The sequence below is a fragment of the Oncorhynchus masou genome, chromosome 4 (genome assembly GCF_036934945.1).
Source record: "Oncorhynchus masou masou isolate Uvic2021 chromosome 4, UVic_Omas_1.1, whole genome shotgun sequence".
In the NCBI taxonomy this organism is placed as follows: domain Eukaryota; kingdom Metazoa; phylum Chordata; class Actinopteri; order Salmoniformes; family Salmonidae; genus Oncorhynchus; species Oncorhynchus masou.
In genome coordinates, this window is record NC_088215.1 from 12526521 (window position 1) to 12547350 (window position 20830).

The 20830-nt window shown below is 41.0% G+C and overlaps 1 protein-coding gene across 1 annotated transcript in view; it reads left to right on the plus strand.

Moving 5' to 3' along the window:
- LOC135524102 (VPS10 domain-containing receptor SorCS1-like) overlaps positions 1 to 14104 on the plus strand; it is a 159099-nt gene extending 144995 nt beyond the window's left edge. The window contains exons 23-27 of the mRNA XM_064951309.1: positions 4603 to 4737; positions 8128 to 8227; positions 8898 to 9003; positions 12658 to 12827; positions 13169 to 14104. Coding sequence (XP_064807381.1) covers positions 4603 to 4737; positions 8128 to 8227; positions 8898 to 9003; positions 12658 to 12827; positions 13169 to 13233 — 576 coding nt within the window. The 3' untranslated portion in view covers positions 13234 to 14104. The remainder of the gene's footprint in view (positions 1 to 4602; positions 4738 to 8127; positions 8228 to 8897; positions 9004 to 12657; positions 12828 to 13168) is intronic.
- The last annotated feature ends 6726 nt before the right edge of the window (positions 14105 to 20830 follow it).

Below are 20830 nucleotides of genomic sequence, written 5' to 3' on the forward strand. Positions count from 1 at the left end.
AAATCAGTCAATTCAAATAAATTCATTAATCTATGGATTTCACATGACTGGGTAGCGGTACAGCCATGGGCGGGGCTGGGAGGGCATAGGCCCACCAACTTTAGAGCCAGGTCCAGCCAATCACAAATATTTTTTCCCCACAAAAGGGCTTTATTACAGACAGGAATACTTCTCAACACCCCCCCGCCCCCACCTCAAATGATCCCGCAGGTAAAGAAGCCAAATGTGGAGGTCCTGGGCTGCTGTGGTTACAAGTGGTCTACGATTGTGAGGCCAGTTGGACGTACTGCCAAATTCTCTAAAACGATGTTGGAGGCAGCTTCTGGTAGAGATATGAAAATTACACTCTCTGGCAACAGCTCTGGTGGACTTTCCTATAGTCAGCATGATAATTGCACTCTCCCTCAAAACTTGAGACGTCTGTAGCATTGTGTTGTGTGACAAATCTACACCCAGCACAAGGTACACCTGTGGAATGATCATGCTGTTTAATTAGCTTCTTGATATGCCACACAAAACAGCGCAACATTTGAGAGAAATAAGCTTTTTGTGCATATGGAAAATGTCTGTTTTTTTAAATTTAAACTCATGAAACATGTGATCAACACTTTGGCGTTTATATTTTGGTTCACTGTATTTAGTCTGTTGCCCACTTTACAATACATTGCCTGTGACCTGAGGTCGTGACTGAGCTGTTGCACTGCCTTCCCTGTCACATTGAACTATGTAATTGCTGGTCGCCTGTGAGTTCAGGGTCGTATTTGTTGAGGCCATACATGCACAAATAAATCTCACTGAATGTCTGATTGTCATGGTTTGGCGAATTTAGGCTCGGCTGAACTGTACCTCCGAATGCTATCACCAGTCAGTGTGAGGGACATGCACTACATGAACAAAAGTATGTGGACACCTTCTCGTCAAACGTCACATTTCAAAATCTTTGACGTTAATATGGAGTTGGTCCCCCCTTTGTTGTTATAGCAACCTCCACTCTCACGGGAAGGCTTTCCACTAGATGTTAGAACATTGCTGCAGGGACTTGCTTGCATTCAGCCACAAGAGCATTAGTGAGGTCTGTGGTGGAAATTCTAACCAAGTGAGAGAGACTTTGTCATTTCTTCAAACAATCATCTTTGTATAATATTGATTCATTATTGCAATAATGACGCTGGTCAACCCCGGTCGACCCCACACTCTTAAAAATACAGAGGTCCTACAGTTGAAGTCGGAAGTTTACATACACTTAGGTTGGAGTCCTTAAAACTTGTTTTTCAACCACTCCACAAATTTCTTGTTAACAAACTATAGTTTGGCAAGTCGGTTAGGACATTTACTTTGTGCATGACACAAGTAATTTTTCCAATGATTGTTTACAGACATATTATTTCACTTATAATTCCCTGTATCACAAATCCAGTGGGTCAGAAGTTTACATACACTAAGTTGACTGTGCCTTTAAACAGCTTGGAAAATTTCAGAAAATTATGTCATGGCTTTAGAAGCTTCAGATAGGCTATATGACATCATTTGAGTCAATTGGAGGTGTACCTGTGGATGTATTTCAAGGCCTACCTTCAAACACAGTGCCTCTTTGCTTGACATCTTGAGAAAATCAAAAGAAATCAGCCAAGACCTCCTAAAAAAATTGTAGACCTCCACAAGTCTGGTTCATCCATGGGAGCAATTTCCAAATGCCTGAAGGTACCACGTTCATCTGTACAAACAATAGTATGCAAGTATAAACACCATGGGACCACGCAAGCCATCATACTGCTCAGGAAGGAGACACGTTCTGTCTGCTAGAGATGAACGTGCTTTGGTGCGTAAAGTGCAAATCAATCCCAGAACAACAGCAAAGGACCTTATGAAGATGCTGGAGGAAACAGGTACAAAAGTACCTATATCCACAGTAAAACGAGTCCGATATCGACATAACCTGAAAGGCCACTCAGCAAGGAAGAAGCCACTGCTCCAAAACCGCCATAAAAAGGCCAGACTAGGGTTTGCAACTGCACATGGGGACAAAGATCATACTTTTTGGAGAAATGTCCTCTGGTCTGATGAAACAAATATAGAGCTGTTTGGTCATAATGACCATTGTTATGTTTGGAGGAAAAAGGGGGAGGCTAGCAAGCCGAAGCACACCATCACAACCGTGAAGCATGGGGGTAGCAGCATCATGTTGTGGGGGTGCTTTGCTGCAGGAGGGACTGGTGCCCTTCACAAAATAGATGGCCTCATGACGAGGAAAATTGTGGATATATTGAAGCAACATCTCCAGACATCAGCCATCAAAGACATCAAACCATTTCTTTGAGACATCCGTCAGGAAGTTAAAGCTTGGTCACAAATGGGTCTTCCAAATGGACAATGACTCCCAAGCATACTTCCAAAGTTGTGGCAAAATTGCTAAAGGACAACAAAGTCAAGGTATTGGAGTGGCCATCACAAAGCCCTGACCTCAATCCCATTGACAATTTGTTGACAGAACTGAAAAAGTGTGTGCGACAAGGAGGCCTACAAACCGGACTCAGTTCACCAGCTCTGTCAGGAGGAATGGGCCAAAATTCACCCAACTTATTGTGGGAAGCTTGTGGAAGGCTACCCGAAACGTTTGACCCAAGTTGAACAATTTAAAGGCAATGCTACCAAATACTAATTGATTGAATGTAAACTTCTGACCCACTGGGAATGTGATTAAAGAAATTAAAGCTGAAACAAATCATTCTCTCTACTATTATTCTGACATTTCACATTCTTAAAGTAAAGTGATGTTCCTAATTGACCTAAGACAGAGAATCTTTACTAGGATTATATTTCAGGAATTGTGAAGAACTGAGTTTAAATGTATTTGGCCGAGGTGTATGTAATCTTCCGACTTCAACTGTATAGATCAAACCTAAAAATGCTTAGTCATGGCTGGTTCCATCTCACCCATGCAGATTGGGGCATCATAAGCCACCTTGGGTCCATCTTGTGGTTATGTGCACCGGGTGGTGTTTACCTCTCCCTAGCGTTGTTTCTCAGAAGAAAAGATGATAGGACAAATAGGGGTTTTTCTACCCCATCCAGGCAATCTCTATCTCAGGTCACACTATGTCCTTGATTATACTCACAGACCAGCTGCAGGGGGCTAGTGGAAAACCATCCCTTTTTAGAAGCACCGCACTACTAGTTATGAAAGTTTCTTACGATTTGTTCAGCATATCATTGTTAACTATTAATTTTCAAACAAAGCAGGTAAATACGTTTTTTTTCTCACGTCGGGCACTAATGTTAGGCGATTAGGCCTGGCTCGCAGTCGGCATTCCAATTAATCCCAAAGGTGTTCGATGAAGTTGAGGTCAGTGCTCTGTGCAGGCAGTCAAGTTCTTCCACACTGATCTTGTCAAGCCATTTCTATATGGACCTCACTTTGTGCACAAGGCGTTGTCATGATGAAACAGAAAAGGGCCTTCCCCAAACTGTTCCCATAAAGTTGGAAGCACGAGTCGTCTAGAATGTCACTGTATGCTCTAGCATTAAGATTTCCCTTCTCTGGAACTAAGGGGCCTAGCCCGAACCATGAAAACAGCCCCAGACAATTATTCCTCCTTCATCAAACTTTACAGTTGGCACTATGCACTGGGGCACATAGCGTTCTCCTGGCATCCGCCAAACCCAGAGTCGTTGACGTTGCTTCCAGAGGCAGTTTTGAACTCGGTAGTGGGCTACGCACTTCAGCACTCGTTGGTCCCATTCTGTGAGCTTGTGTGGCCTACCACTTCACTGCTGAGCCGTTGTTGCTCCTAGATGTTTCCACTTCACAATAACAGCACTTACAGTTGACCGGGGCAACTCTAGCAGGGCAGAAATTTGACGAATGAAAGGTGGGATCCTATGACGGTGCCATGTTGAAAGTCACTGAGCTCTTCAGAAAGGCCATTCTGCTGCCAATGTTTGTTTATGGAGATTGCATGGCGGTATGCTCAATTTTATACACCTGTCAGAAACAACTGTGCTGGAATAGCCTAATCCACTCATTTGAAGTGGTGTCCACATACTTTTGTATATATAGTGTATTTCAACTCCACACATGACATATGACCTGTTTGGTAGACATTGTCGTATCCAAAAAATGTATTGAATTGCTCATACTGTTCAGTATTTCTGAGAACGGAAATCATATCATATTTGATACGAACGGCTCAGGACCTGAGTAGTATGATAATTTCAGATCTAAGTTTCATTGATGTTAGTCATACTCACTGTGATAGATAATTACTATCGCAGCAATGTATCACAGTCACACTAATTACGACCATCCAGACAATTCCTATTTTCCGATGCCACTGCTTTCCTCTTTGATGATGTGCTTAGTGACATGAAAAGCGATCCAGTCTGGTCCAAATGGTTGATGGGGAATTCTTCCTCTTACTCCTCCTCTTTCTGTTCTTCTTCATCTTCATCCTCTCCCTCTCCCTCCTTTTCATCTTCCTCCTCTCCCTCTCCCTCTTCATCTCCCTCGTCTCCCTCTCTTCTTCTTTTCCCCTTCCTCTCCCAACTCCTCATCCTACCATTCTCATCTCTCTCTTCCTTCTCTCCCTCCTCATCCTACTCTAGGCCACAGGGGTGACACCGGAACGACTCCTTGTCAGTGTCCTACCAGGGTTGCCCACGGCAGCAGAGTTTTTCCTCCTGGCAGACAAAGAGTTAACGGAGGGAAAGCCGGATAAGAACTCAGCTCATTTAGACCAGGTAGGATGATTAATAACAGGCATTTTTGTGTGAGTTGAAACATAGACATAACATATTATAGGCCTTGGCCTTATTCAAAAGATATGATATAGCGGCTTCTTCATGTCTGTAACAGGTTAAAAAAAGCATTATATCTGTCAGTGTTACCTGTCAGTTAACCATTTTGGAAATATTTATCTGACAACTACATTTCCATAAAAGTAAACCATAAAATTCAATTCATTAAGTTCCGATATTGATTCATGCCAGATGTTTGAGTGGGAGTAGGAGCAAACTTTTTATGAGTTAATTTGACATATACTTACTCTGAATTATCACTGAATGACATTTGGAGCTATATTTCAGGGGGGTATTACTCTGCTTGTTGGATGTTTGGGCTTGACAGCTAAGCACTTGTTTTCTTGCACCAACATGTTCGCCATCTGTTGATTTCCTTGTTATTCCATTTGACATAATTTGGAAGTCTCCAATGAACTAAAACATGAGTAGGCTTAGAAATATTCATTTTTCTAACATTCCTCACTAATACATAGCTGCGTTGGTCTATACCGCTACATTGTCTGAAAAAAGAATTGCAACACACTTATATGTTCAAGGCTGAGTTCATATTTTCTCCAGTAGATGTCAATATTGTCCACATGGGCTTACACACACACACACACACACACACACACACACACACACACACACACACACACACACACACACACACACACACACACACACACACACACACACACACACACACACACACACACACACACACACACACACACACACACACACTGCAGAATATCAACTAGCCTCCTCAATAAGTGTGACAAGCTTTTAAAAGTCATCACTGCTGACAACTTTACTGTAGAATACCCCGAGTCATCTCTACGTGAGAGGGCAGGGGTTGCAGTCTTTCACAGGAATAAAGCCAGTCAAAGATAGTGTCTCTGCTGATACTGGCCACTGAATCAGCAGCAGGTATCAAGATGTACGGAATTAGCTCCTAGGCTCATATAATAGATAATGGATGATCACTAAAAAGATGTGAGTAGAATAGAACCAGGAAGAAATTAATTGTAACCCCCCCCCTCAAATCTGCCTGATAGCCTGGCTATGGCTAGACCCTTCTCGCTCAGGCCCCAGCAATGCATCTTTAATCAAGGTTTGCATCTTGAAAGTGTAATGTGCGGTTGTGCTTATTAGATTGTATAATAGATTTAGTGAGCCCGATACACAGTGAGAAAAAGTAATTATTCATAGCTTCTAGTCTAATTTTAAACTTGGTAAGAAATCTAAAAGCGGGAAGGAATGTGAAGGACTGGGAGAAACTACTCATATCACAATTCATTTGTTAAATGATAAAAGTTAATGAAGCCTAGCAAAGAAATAAGACGGATTCCGTAGGGAAATGGGAATTTGTTTGACCAAGGTCGTTCTATGCATGACCTGCGTACAGATTCTCTGTTTTAGTCTTTGGCCTGAATGCAAAGTAAAAAGGATACAACTTTGTTAAATGACATATCTGACATAAAGTGTTACAGTTTAGATTTATAATGGCACAACTCATCGTTTGTGTGATTGACATCATATGGACAGTATAGTTCAGGGGACTATGTCCGGACTAAATTGGAAGCATCATGAAGTGGAACACTGTATTCCAGCTTTAGCCTCCAGATCAGGGTGATACGTCTGATATATGTCCAAACTGCACGTTCTCTGTGCAGAAGGTTACTTGTCGCTCTAAAAACCGGAGTAAAAGCCCGGTTTTTCATCAAATAGGCCCCTGCATTATGGATTAAAGTGGTGGGAACCGGCACTGATTCATCCATAGATATTTCACTTTAAATGGGTTTCTGGGTGTAGGGAGTGTGCAATGAGCCGTGGGGGTGTGTAGTATCAGTGAGTCAGGGTGGGTATCAGTAAGTATGTGGTGGAAAGGTCTACCTCAGTATGGTATGCATGAGAAGAAACTCATTCTGAAACTAACCAATAATATGACTCAAGTAGTTCTACTGGTTATACTATTCAATGCTACTGCTAGATGTCTTCTATTCTGTCTCTTGTACTGTACGGTGAAGTGTATTGAGATGATTTATGCAGTTTAGATACAGTTGGATTTGATTTAGTGTTGACCTATCGACTAGGGGTCAAGAGTGTTGGGGCAGTAACCGAAAGGTTGCTGGTTTGAATCCCCGCTCCTACTAGGTGAAACATCTGTTAATCTGTGACATGAGCCGAACACAACCTTACCATGAAATGCTTACTTTCGAGCAGTTAACCAACAATGAATGCAGGTCAAGAAAGAGTTAAGAAAATAGTTACCAAATAAACTAAAGTAAAATAGAATAAAAAGTAACACAGTAAAATAATAATAATGAGGCTAACAATGATACAGTGGGTACCGGTACCAAGTCAATGTGCGGGGGACAGGTTAGGTACATGTACAGTAGGTAGAGTGACTATGCATACATAATAAACAGCGAGTAGCAGCAGTGTAAAAACAAATTGGAGGGGATGGGTGTCAATGTAAATAGTCCGGGTGGACATTTGACTAATTGTTCAGCAGTCTTATGGCTTGGGGGTAGAAGCTGATAAGGAGCCTTTTGGTCCTAGACTTGGCGCTCCGGTACCACTAGCCATCCAGTAGCAGAGAAAACAGTCTATGACTGGGTGACTGGAGTCTTTGACAATTTTTTGGGCTTTCCTCTGACACCGCCTAGTATATAGGTCCTGGATGGCAGGAAGCTTGGCCCCTGTGATGTACTGGGCTGTACACACTACCCTCTGTAGTGCATTACAGTCAGATGCCGAGCAGTTGTCATCCCAGGAAGTGATGCAACCAGTCAGGATGCTCTTGATGGTGCAGCTGTAGACCTTCTTGAGGATCTGGGGACCCATGCCAAATCTTTTCAGTCTCCTGAGGGGGAAATGTTTTTGTCGTGCCCTCTTCACGACTGTCCAGGTGTGTTTGAACAATGATAGTTAGTTGGTGATGTGGACACCATGGAACTTGAACCTCTCGACCCGCTCCACTACAGCACGTCGATGTTAATGGGGGCCTGTTCGGCCTGCCTTTTCCTGTAGTCCACAATCAGCTCCTTTGTCTTGCTCACATTGAAGGAGAGGTTGTTGTCTTGGCACCACACTGCCATGTTTCTGACCTCCCTATAGGCCGTCTCATCGTTTGTCGGTGCCAGGACAACAACGTGTGCCCTTGACCCTAATTGCTCCTGTAAGTCGCTCTGGATAAGACGCTAAATGTAAATGTACTCTCACAGATCTCTGATATAAAAAGTTCCGTTGATTTAGAAATCTTAATACTCTAATTATATAAATCGATGCACGCATACTTTTTTACATTTGTTTTTTTTGTCGTGTTTGTCTCTCCCTCTCTAGCTCACTGAAATCATAATTAGCGCCCTCAACCAAAACCTGGTCCAGTTCACTCTTCGGCCTGGGGTCCAGGTCACAGTATATGCTGCACATTTGTCAGCAGGTAAGTGTCTGCATCTCTTCGAATACAAATACCTACATTTTGTTTGTGTTTGCTAGGTGTATTGAGGATAACTGGGTATTTTTAATGAGCATATAGATGGATAGAGATAGTTCTAGATAGAAATAGAGAGCTTGGGCCCGTATTAACAAAGTGTCTCAGAATAGGACTTCAGATCTAGCATCAGTTTTGCCTTTTAGATCATAACAAATACGATTATATGGAAAGGAAGGACCTGATCCTAGATCAGCACTCCTACACTAAGACTCTTTGTAAATACAGGCCCAGGAGGTTTATTTCCTGCCCAGCGACTAACTAACACCCCCCAACCCTGTTGTCTGATTGGCTCCCATCATGTAGCTACACAGAGACATTCAGAGAGTGAGCATCGTTACAAGTATGTGTGCCTCTTCCTTTTGGGGATGCTGCTACTGTCCTAGGGGCTTATAAGATAAAGAGTAAGAGAAGTCAATAAATACTTACCGTATCAAAAACGTAATCACAATACAATTTAATATTGTTTTATTATTTTGTTATATTTTGTATTTTATTAATTAGTAGGTGTCTCTTTTCATGTTGACTTCTTAAACGCATGATTTACTTGTTCTCTATGGAAACTGTTTGGAATTTAATGTATACTGTACTGTGTGACTCTTGTCTCCCACCTCTACAGCGCCCCTAGTGGACATGAGTGAGAACCACAGCGGCTCGGCCATGCTGATGCTGCTGTCGGTTGTGGTTCTGGGTTTGGCGATATTTGTCGTCTACAAATTCAAAAGGTACAGTGCTCATGATATACTGTAGAGATGATCTCGATACCCCATATCTGGTTGTAAGTTGCTAGGACGTTGGGAGAATGTTACTAACCAAGTGGGAAAGTTCCTGAGTGTTGACAAAACATTTTGAGTTAGCTAGGACACTGAGGAGTGAGCTATGATCTCACTGTTCGACTAGGGTCTAATCCCACGTCTGACACCAATTGTGAGCTATGAGCTATTGTATAATTATGGTTATATATCAGAAAGAACATTGGGTAAAATTACTAACCAAATGGGAGTTACTGAGTGTCTAGACATTTGGCATTTAACAAAAATACTGTCTATCAAACGTCTGTGAAAACTTTCAGTTTCAAGGGAGAAATGGCTTATCTCTCAACTTTCTTAGAATCCTTTTGTCGAGGCGTTTTCTCTGTCCGCAAATGAAATGCCAGTCAGCCTTCAGGCATTATCAATATTTAGCCCTTTGAGCTTTGCTAGTTGACCTTTCTGAAATGTTAAATTATTTCTGTTCACCAAGGTACAGTTCTGTGTGAAAAGGGCAGTAGGGGTCAATGAGACAAGATCTATAGAGAGAAACAGAAGAGGGAGAGAATGAGAACGCAACAACGTATAGATCTTAGAACATAAATGTGTTTATACAGTAGAATGTCTAATTGCCTTCCTTTTTTAAATAATATTGTATTTTTAGGTGTTCCCTTTCTTTTTTTGCATCAAATACAAATAAACACCTACGAACAGCAACTTACAGATACACACAAACAACGACTACAGTTGAAGTCAGAAATGTACCTCGGCCAAATACATGTAACCTTTCTGGGGCTGGCGTTCCGCTAGCGACCCACCTGGACAACATCCGGTGGAATTGCAGAGCGCCAAATTCAAAATACAGAAATAGTCATAATAAACATTCATAAGAAATACAAGTGTTATACATCGGTTTAAAGATTAACGTCTTGTTAATCCAGCCGCTTTGTCAGATTTCAAAAAGGCTTTATGGCGAAAGCATACCATGCGATTATCTGAGGACAGCGCCCCACTTACAAAAGCATACAAACATTTTACAACCAAGTAAAGTAATTACAAAAGTCAGAAATAGTGATACAAATAATCACTTACCTTTGAAGATATTCATATGGTTGCAGTCACAAGAGTCCCAGCTACACGATAAATGTTCATTTTGTTCGATAAAGTCCCTCTTTTTAAACCCAAAAACTCTGTTTGGTTTGCTCGTTTTGTTTAGTAATCCACTGGCTCAAAGGCGGTCAAAACATGCAGACGAATACATCCGAATAGTACCGGTAAAGTTTGTCAAAACATGTGATACAATGTTTATAACTAATCCTCAGGTTGTCAATTGTCTAAATAATCAATAATATTTCAACCGGACAATAGCGTATTCAATAGAAAGGAAAAACAAAGAAGGGTGCGCACTCAGTCACGCGCGCAAACCAGCACTGCATGACTCTACAGTCCACTGACAGAAAGGTTGCATTCTTCTTAATTTTTCAGAAAACAAGCCTGAAACAATGTCTAAAGACTGTTGACATCTAGTGGAAGCCATAGGAACGGCAATCTGGGTCCTAACCCATTAGATACTCTATTGGTATTCAATTGAAAATACCCACATCAAAAGAATCCCACTTCATGGATGGCTCAGGTTTGCACCTGCCATATAAGTTCTGTTATACTCAGACATTAGTGTAACAGTTTTAGAAACTTTAGAGTGTTTTCCATCCAAATCTACCAATTATATGCATATCCTAGCTACTGGGCCTGAGTAACATGCAGTTTACTTTGGGCATGCTTCTCATAAGAAGTTTAAACTCAGTTTTTCACAATTCCTGACATATAATCCAAGTAACAATTCCCTGTCTTAGGTCAGTTAGGATCACCACTTTATTTTAAGAATGTGAAATGTCAGAATAATAGTAGAGAGAATGATTTATTTCAGCTTTTATTTCCTTTCATCACATTCCCAGTGGGTCAGAAGTTTACATACACTCAATTAGTATTTGGTAACATTGCCTTGAAATTGTTTAACTTGGGTCAAATGTTTCAGGTAGCCTTCCACGAGCTTCCCACAATAAGTTGGGTGAATTTTGACCCATTCCTCATGACAGAGCTAGTGTAACTGTGTCAGGTTTTTAGGCCTCCCTGCTCGCACATGCTTTTTCAGTTCTGCCCACAAATGTACTATAAGATTGAAGTCAGGGCTTTGTGATGGCCAATTCCAATACCTTGACTTTGTTGTCCTTAAGCCATTTGGAAGTATGCTTGGGGTCATTGTCCAAGCTTTAACTTCCTCACTGATGTCTTGAGATGTTGCTTCAATATATACACATAATTTTCATTCCTAATGACGCCATCTATTTTGTGAAGGGCACCAGTCCCTCCTGCAGCAAAGCACCCCCAAAACATGATGCTGCCACCCCCGTGCTTCACTGTTGGGATGGTGTTCTTTGGCTTGCAAGCCTCCCCCTTTTTCTTCCAAAGACATTGATGGTCATTATGGCCAAACAGTTCTATTTTTGTTTCATCAGACCAGAGGACATTTCTCCAAAAAGTATGATCTTTGTCCCCATGTGCAGTTGCAAACCGTAGTCTGGCTTTTTTTATGGTGGTTTTGAAGCGGTGGCTTCTTCCTTGCTGGGTGCCTTTCAGGTTATGTCGATATATGACTCGTTTTACTGTGGATATAGATACTTCTGTACCTGTTTCCTCCAGCATCTTCACAAGGTCCTTTGCTGTTGTTCTGGGATTGATTCACACTTTTTGCACCAAAGTACGTTAATATCTAGGATTCAGAATGCGTCTCGTTCCTGAGCGGTATGACGGCTGCGTGGTCCCATGGTGTTTATACTTGTGTACTAATATTTGTACAGATGAACGTGGTACCTTCAGGCGTTTAGAAATTGCTCCCAAGGATGAACCAGACTTGTGGAGGTTTACACTATTTTTCATGAGGTCTTGGCTGATTTCTTTTCATTTTCCCATGATGTCAAGTAAAGAGGCACTGAGTTTGAAGGTAGGCCTTGAAATACATCCACAGGTACACATCCAATTGACTCAAATTATGTCAATTAGCCTATCAGAAGCTTCTAAAGCCATGACATCATTTTCTGTTTTTTTCCAAGCTGTTTAAAGGCACAGACAACTTAGTGTATGTAAACGTCTGACCCACTGGAATTGTGATACAGTGAATTATAAGTGAAATAATCTGTCTGTAAACAATTGTTGGAAAAATGACTTGTGTCATGCACAAAGTAGATGTCCTAACAGACTTGCCGAAACTGTAGTTTGTTAACAAGAAATGCGTGGAGTGGTTGAAAAATGAGTTTTAATGACTCCAACCTAAGTGTATGTAAACTTCCGACTTCAACTGTACATCTCCTCTGCCCAAACCCTCTGCCTTCCAAAGACATGCAGTATAATCCTATTTTACATACAAATATATACAAAATTATACATAAAGCCGGAAGGCATCGAAACAAAGCATTTAAGTCAACTCTGTATATCTCCTGGGTGCGTCTACACATTATTGCGTTGTAAAGGGGAGCATCAGAATTATTTGCTCCCCAATGCAGGCAATCCCTCCCATTTTATTAGTCTGGCAAATGTCTTTATCCCCCGTCTCATTGTAAATATTTCCTCAAGGAAGATCCCAGGCCTCAACGTCTATGCGCAGATGCAGAACGAAAAAGAACAAGAAATGATCCCGAGTCCAGTAAGTCCGACGGAAAGCACCCTGGTGTCCCCGAACACTCCGAGGGAGCTGGTGACTTCTCCGGAGCTTATGGACACAGAGTTGAACACACGGCCCATCGGTGAGTGACTACGGCACTTTTTTTTTCTTGTTTTCTTTCTTTCTTACTTAGTCCAGTACTACAAATGTAATTGAACTTTTACTGCCATTTCTTGTCATATTATTACATTTTGTTCCATCTCTTTCACATACTATATATCGATTGCCATGAAGATAATCTGTTGTCATTCACGTAAAAGAGACTTTCACTGAGGTTTTGATTAATGAATTGATAGCCCCATTCCACTCAAGGTTTCAGCTAGAGCCTTCGTTGTGGAGAAATGTGACTTACCTCATATGGGCTGGAATCTCTTCTGACATCTTTCCTCATGTCTCTGTCTCCCATCATTTTATCCTTTAAAGGATGCATCAAATCTCACGCACATGTCAAGTTCTCAACGGAACTCCCCACGTACATCAACATTTAAAAACTCTGGACAACCCCGAAAACAGCAACTCCATTCAGTGTCATGGACTTTTTGAATCATTTGAGCGGACACAATGGTTTTGAGCTTTATACCGGTGCATGTTGGACTTTACTGACTTTGCTGACACTTACTGTGCTCTGTGAAAATCAGAAGAAACTGTATACAGGTTTTTTTTAATTCATAATATATGTCTATCCAATAAAAAATCATTTTTGATGAAATGTATTTATACAAAGTCAAGTACATAACTACAAATGGAAAGCCAGCATGATCTAAAGAAAAAAAGACACAAAAAACAACACTCTTTTGGTTAGCTTACTGTAAGTGTCTTACATCCTTTTTCGCTACTGTGTGTCGCTACCAGAGGTGGTACACTATTTATTCAGTATATCATTGAATTTAAAATCACATTTATTTTGTAAATCATGAATGTCTGTGTGATATTTGTGTATTTTAATAACAAATTACAAACCGAAAAACTATATCAATTATTAATACAACAATTTTGTTTCCGTTCACTGTCTCATGGAAAGCTGATTATGGCACAATACACTTTTGTACTGAAATGTTTTGTTTTTGCTTACAATGTAATAATTCAAAGACAGATACAGGGTTTGGTTGTCTCTTGATTTGGTGATGTTATTGAACTTTGCTGTTAATCTCTACACTACGAGCTATATTTAACGAGAAACACTAGTTGTAGGACACTTTGTTTTTTTCCCCAATGTAATAGCTTGCCTGAGAACCGTGGCGCAAGCCTGCTACCATGATAGGGACTTCAAGAGAAGCCAATGTAGATGCATTATGTTTTCAGCTCCCTCTGACACCATGCATTAGTTACACCTGATTTCATAGAAGAGAAATGGTCAGAAGACAGTTATTTGGGGGGGGGGGGGGGCATCAAAATCAGTCAATATCCTCTCAAATTGACCTTTTCTTCCGAAGTTATATGACGTCCCAATTTGGAGGTTGAAAAAGTTCAAATGAAATACAGCTGCTTTAAGACGGAATATCAAGTGGAGCGTTCAAAGTGGAAGAAGAAGAGTAGACTGCCTTTAAGGACAAGACACACCAGGGCATTGAAATAGGGAGAACAGAACAGAAAGTCTAGTCCGGAATTGAGTTAATGCAGCCAGTCAAGCTCAATGCTGGTTAAGGTTGGTGACACATTTAGGCTAATGGCCCCTAGTCTCGGCCCTGTATACTCCATCTCCGTAGCGTATTATACCCCTTTTCAAGAACCAAAGGAAGTAGAGCGCAGACAGTAGAGGATGGTAGGGTGCATGGATGGTTAACTTGTTTTGAGAAGCAGGGTTAGACGCAGTCGAACCCCGAAGTGTTTCACATGTGGAATCTGACAGACGTGATTGTTTGATTGATGGTTATGGAATTTCGGAAAGCCCTTCTTATTGTCCTTGTCATTCCATAAAGACAATTATGGAGGGACAATTATGATATTTATGGAATCTTCATATAACCATTATTCTACTGTAGCTGGACAGTGATGCTAAAATATTCCAAGTGACTTGGAACAATGTAGCATACATATTGTATACACACACACGAACACCCACCAACACACAACCTAGAATGTACAGTACCAGTCAAATGTTTGGACACACCTGCTCATTCAAGGGTTTTTATTTATTTTTTACTATGTTCTACATTGTATAATAATAGTGAAGACATCCAAATTATGAAATAACATATATGGAATCATTTAGTAACCAAAAAATTGTTAAACAAATCAAAATATATTTTAAATTTGAGATTCTTCAAAGTAACCACCCTTTGCCTTGATGACAGTTTTGCACTCCCTTGGCATTCTCAAAACCAGCTTCACATGGAAGTCTTGAAGGAGTTTCCACAAATGCTGAGCACTTTATGGCTACTTTTCTTTCTCTAATGTCCATTGCTCATGTCTCTTGGACCAAGCAAGTCTCTTCTTCTTATTGGTGTTCTTTAGTAGTGGTATATTTGCAGCAATTGGACCATGAAGGCCTGATTCACACAGTCTCCTCTTAACAGTTGATGTTGAGATGTGTCTGCTTCTTGAACTCTGTGAAGCATTTATTTGTGCTGCAATTTCTGAGGCTGGTAACTCTAACAAACTTATCCTCTGCAGCAGAAGTAACTTTGGGTCTTCCTTTTCCGTGGTGGTCCTCATGAGAGCCAGTTTCATAAGAACGCTTGATGGGTTTTCAACTGCACTTGAAGAAACTTTAAAAGTTCTTGAAATGTTCCGCATTGACCGACCTTCATGTCTTAAAGTAATGATGGACTGTTGTTTCTCTTTGCTTATTTGAGTTGTTCTTGACATAATATGGACTTGGTCTTTTACCAAATAGGCTTTCTTCTGTGTACTAGCCCTACCTTGTCTCAACACAACTGATTGGCTCAAACTCAGGAAAGAAGGAAAGGAATTTTTTTTAACACATTTAACAAGGCGCACTTGTTAATTTAAATGCATTCCAGGTGACTACCTCATGAAGCTGGTTGAGAGAATGCCAAGAATGTGCAAAGCTGTCAAGGCTAAGGGTGGCTACTTTGAAGAATCTCATATAAAATATATTTTGATTTGTTTAACACTTTGTTGGTTACTACATAATTCCACGTGTTATTTCATAGTTTTGATGTCTTCATTATTAATCTACAATGTATAAAACAGTAAAATAAAGAAAAACCCTTGAATGAATAGGTTTGTGCAAACTTTTGACTGGTACTGTAATCGAGAAAGAAAAGGACAATGTTCATGTCTTTTACCTTAGAAATAAGAGGTCTTTGCAGATAGATATGGACTGGATACACCAATGTATTGTATGAATTCAGATGTAATTTACTAACTCATTGTTACATTGTTATCTTCCAATAGTGTTTCATAGCAAAGTTTCTTAGATATTTCATTATGAAAAATTGCCCATCCTCTGGTTTAAACATGTATATTTGAGGCTGCATGCTAGTGCTTTTTTAAATAACAAACCTAATTTCATCTTCTGTTTATTTTGTTTGATTTTTTGCTTACACATTGACAAGACAGACTATTTCCTCTCAGAAAGACTACTATAAAGTTGCAATTATTTAATGTATATCAAACATTTTGACATTGTAACAAATGACTGGTTGAACTACAGGATTTATAACTCCACCAGAGCAGCAGGAAACTATTGCAATATGACCCTATATTTACTTCTGATTATCGTCACAGTAAAAGATTTGAGAGACTTTTCTGAGTGAATGGTCGCTTTAACATCATTCTTCGAATTACAAGCTTTGCGTGCTCCATGTAAATATTTTGACCTATAGAACAATGGCGGAGCTCTCAGAGCAACCCCTTAGGCAATATTCAGCTGAGAACGATTCCACCGGCCCACACTGGCTCAAGTTAAGCACCTTCTGCCTTTGAATCCTGCAGGTTCACAAATGGAGGCGGACAGGTGGATCTTCCTTGAAGCTCTGCTGGCAAGTGATAGGGAAACTGGCCCGGGATGTTCAGACATATTGTGATGTCACAGGACAGGAAGCCAAGGTGTGGGCTGGGCTGTATAAAAAACGACAGACTAGCTAGAGCAAGAGACGGGCATGTCCAGTTTTCAACAGCCTGAATGTCTTGTTTCTAAAGCAGTTCTAATATGGACACCGTAAAAACCTTGTTTAACATCTGAAACAAGGTCTGATTCCACCAGGTAAACCAGCAGTATGGTGTCCATTTTAGGACCGTATCCAGGTGTGTGAAGGCATTAAAAGGAAACCAGCAGACACTCACGCTTCACGAGGACTTGATTTTGTTCATCCCTAAGCTATAATTTCGCTCTCTTCCCCCATAGATTTAGTGAGATTATTTTTGTAGACAGAGTTTTATTACTGTAAAGCTTTTATATAAAAATACAAAAGTTTAGGTGTACAATGTTTTTTGTTTTGACCTTAAATGTGCTGTGCGTAATTGTTTTATGCATTTACAATCATATTTATTAAATGGAAAGAAAGTTGATGTTAACAGTGTTTTCATTTTTTTTTTACAATATTTGTAAAAAAAAAAATACTATGTATTTGCGGAAGTTATATTCAACCTATAAAGAAAATCGAATCAAACAGGTGTTGGTATTTTCTTATCCAGGCATACATGACAAATATATTGACAAATGTTGCATTTACCTATACATGAATACTTGGTAAATACAATGACATATGTCTTTTCTCATATGCGTACTTCGAGAGATAAACATATTGACATACAGTAGGTGTAGTAGATTTTGACTTAGCATCTCATAAGTGGTTCCAGTACTGGTATACTTGATAATATGTCAACTTTAAGTAATAGCACAAACCTTACCATGCATAAAGCACTCAATATAGACTATTCTTTTATCAACAACAATGACTTCACTGTAAAATCCTCATCATGCTTCCTGTCCTGTGAGGGTATCTGAGGCAACATAACACATGAGTGGTGATGATGGTGATAATTCTGACGGTAATACAGAACCCTGTGTCACTAGCAAAGGTGTAATGAGAAAGAGAGAGAGAGATTGAGAGAGGAGAGAGAGAGATGAAGAAAGAGAGGGAGAGAGAGAGAGAGAGATGGAGAAAGAGAGGGAGCGATGGAGACAGTGACAGAAAGAGAGAGGGAGAGAAACAAGAAAAGGGAGAGAGAAAGAGGCAGAAAGGAGATGATCGAGCGATAGAAGAGACAGATGGAGAAGAGACGGGGATAGGGGGAGAGATAGAGATATGGAGGGAGGGAGAGAGAGGCAGAAAGGAGATGATCGAGCGATAGAAGAGACAGGGAGAAGAGATGGGGATAGGGAGAGAGATAGAGATATGGAGGTAGGGAGGGAGAGAGGCAGAAAGGAGATGATCGAACGATAGAGACAGATGGAGAAGAGACGGGGATAGGGAGAGAGATAGAGATATGGAGGGAGGGAGAGAGAGGCAGAAAGGAGATGATCGAGCGATAGAAGAGACAGATGGAGAAGAGACGGGGATAGGGAGAGAGATAGAGATATGGTGGGAGGGAGAGAGAGAGAGCGGAATGGAGAAAGAAGGAGAGAGACAGAACAATGGAAAGAGAAACGGAGACGAGAAAAGTAACGTCCAGGGCCATTAGTGATGCATGGTGATGCCTCATCAGATTGAATTGAGGGACATTTTAATCGTTCAAAGTCAGACCAGGGCCGGTGCCCTGGGAGACGGAGGGGAGATTAACCAAAGATCAATGCTAACAGGGGGCCAGCCCAGTGCTCCCTAATGCTGCTGCTGACATCTCAAGGAAACGGACTGCAGTGCCCCAGACACCCAGCAGCCAGAGCACACAACACAGCACAGTGTAGCCTTGCTGCCTATATAGGGCTGGTATTATTCAACTGAAGAAGAGACACACAGACAGACACAGAGAGAGTAAGGCGTTTCACACTCTTGAAGTAAGATATGCGATGATGACAAATCAACTTGCAATGCCAATATTAGCCAAATTAGCCAGAGAGAGCGAGAGAGAAGGAAACACTCTGGAACATTTCTCCTCTAGCCTCCTGTTAAACCACCTGACTCAGAGAGAGAAGAGAGAGAATGGCATCAAACACTTTTAAGTTAATCATGTGATTGCATTTCTAGCGTTTGATCATTGATGATCAGTAATACATCGGTTTTAGCAATTACTTTTTTTTTGCTCCTTTGCACCCCAGTATCTCACATTCATCTTCTGCACATCTATCACTCCAGTGTTTAATTGCTAAATTGTAATTATTTTGCCACTATGGCCTATTTATTGCCTACCTCCCTTGTCATTTGCACACACTGTATATAGACTTTTCTATTGTGTTATTGACTGTACGTTTGTTTATCCCATGTGTTACTCTGTGTTGTTTGTGTCACACTGCTTTGCTCTATCTTGGCCAGGTCGCAGTTGTAAATGAGAACTTGTTCTCAACTGGCCTACCTGGCTAAATATAGGTGAAATATATATATTTTTCAATTATAGAGTTAGCACCACCCCTGATAATGTCAACATCAATAGTCCATGATGTCACGTTGAGTTAAAGCCAAGACCTAAAGTCAGCGAGTCTAGCTCTGAAGAAAAGAATACGTAATTGCTTGAAGAGAGAGGAGGTTTAGAGGGGAGGACAGGAGGAGGACAGCAGACTGTGTGTGTGTGTGTGTGTGTTTCTGGTGGGACAGCGCCCTGGGTAGATAAAACCCCTTCTTAGCCTTTACATCAATCTAAGACAAGGAACTGCATAGTTATAACACAGTCCAGGAGCACGCCCCCATTCTCATCGACGGTGCTGCAGTGGAGCAGGTTGAGAGCTTCAAGTTCCTTGGTGTCCACATCACCAACAAACTAACATGGTCCAAGCACACCAAGACAGTCATGAAGAGGGCACGACAAAACCTTTTCCCCCTCAGGAGACTGAAATGATTTGGCATGGGTCCCCAGATCCTCAAAAGGTTCTACAGCTGCACCATCGAGAGCATCCTAACTGTTTGCATCACTGCCTGGTATGAGAACTGCTCGACCTCCGACCGCAAGGCAGTACAGAGTGTAGTGCGAACGGCCCAGTACATCACTGGGGCCAAGCTTCCTGCCATCCAGGACCTCTCTACCATGCGGTGTCAGAGGAAGGCCCTAAAGATTGTCAAAGACTCCAGCCACCCTAGTCTTAGACTGTTTTCTCTGCTACCACTCGGCAAGCAGTCCTAGAGGCATCTAAACAGCTTCTACCCCTAATTCATAAGACTCTTGTACACCTAATCAGATGGCTACCCAGACTATTTGCATTGCACGCCCTCTCACCCTCTTTCACACCGCTGCTACTCTCTGTTGTTATCATCTATGCATAGTCACTTTAATAACTCTACATATACACATATTACCTCAACTAAACGGTGCCCCTTCACATTGACTCTGTGCCAGTACACCCCTGTATATAGTCTCGCTATTGTGATTTTACTACTGCTCTTTAATTACTTGATACTTTTATTTCTTATTCTTATCCTTGTTTTTTTCAACTGCATTGTTGGTTAGGGGCTCGTAAGTAGTAAGCATTGCACTGTATTTGGCACATTTGACTAATACCATTTGATTTGATTTGATATTCCTCTGAAGCCAACTCGAGAAGTAGCCCTTTCCTGCAGTCAAATTACCTAGTGGTCCCATGGATGGAATGTTATACATGTTTTTCAGAATTTCATAAAACCCCGCCAAAAATCTGGTGTTTCTATGTCAAACAGTTTTGTTATATTTTAGTCTTCTGTGATTTATATAAAGTGTAGTATTGGGATGCAAACTATTTTTATTTTATTTTACCAGGTAAGTAGACCGAGAACATACTCTCATTAACAGCAACGACCTGAGGAATAGTTACAGGGATGAATGAGCCAACTGGAAGTTGGGAATGATTAGGTGGCCAATGTGGTCAGATTGGGAATTTAGCCTGGACAAAGTGCTATGTGATCTTTAGTGACCTCAGAGAGTCAGGATATCCGTTTAAAGTCCCATCCAAAAGACAGCACTGTCATGACTTTGTCCTGTTGGGTGAGGGTCATAACCCTCCCCCCCCTTGTCTCTCTCCACACCTACCGGTTTATGGACCACCCCCCATAA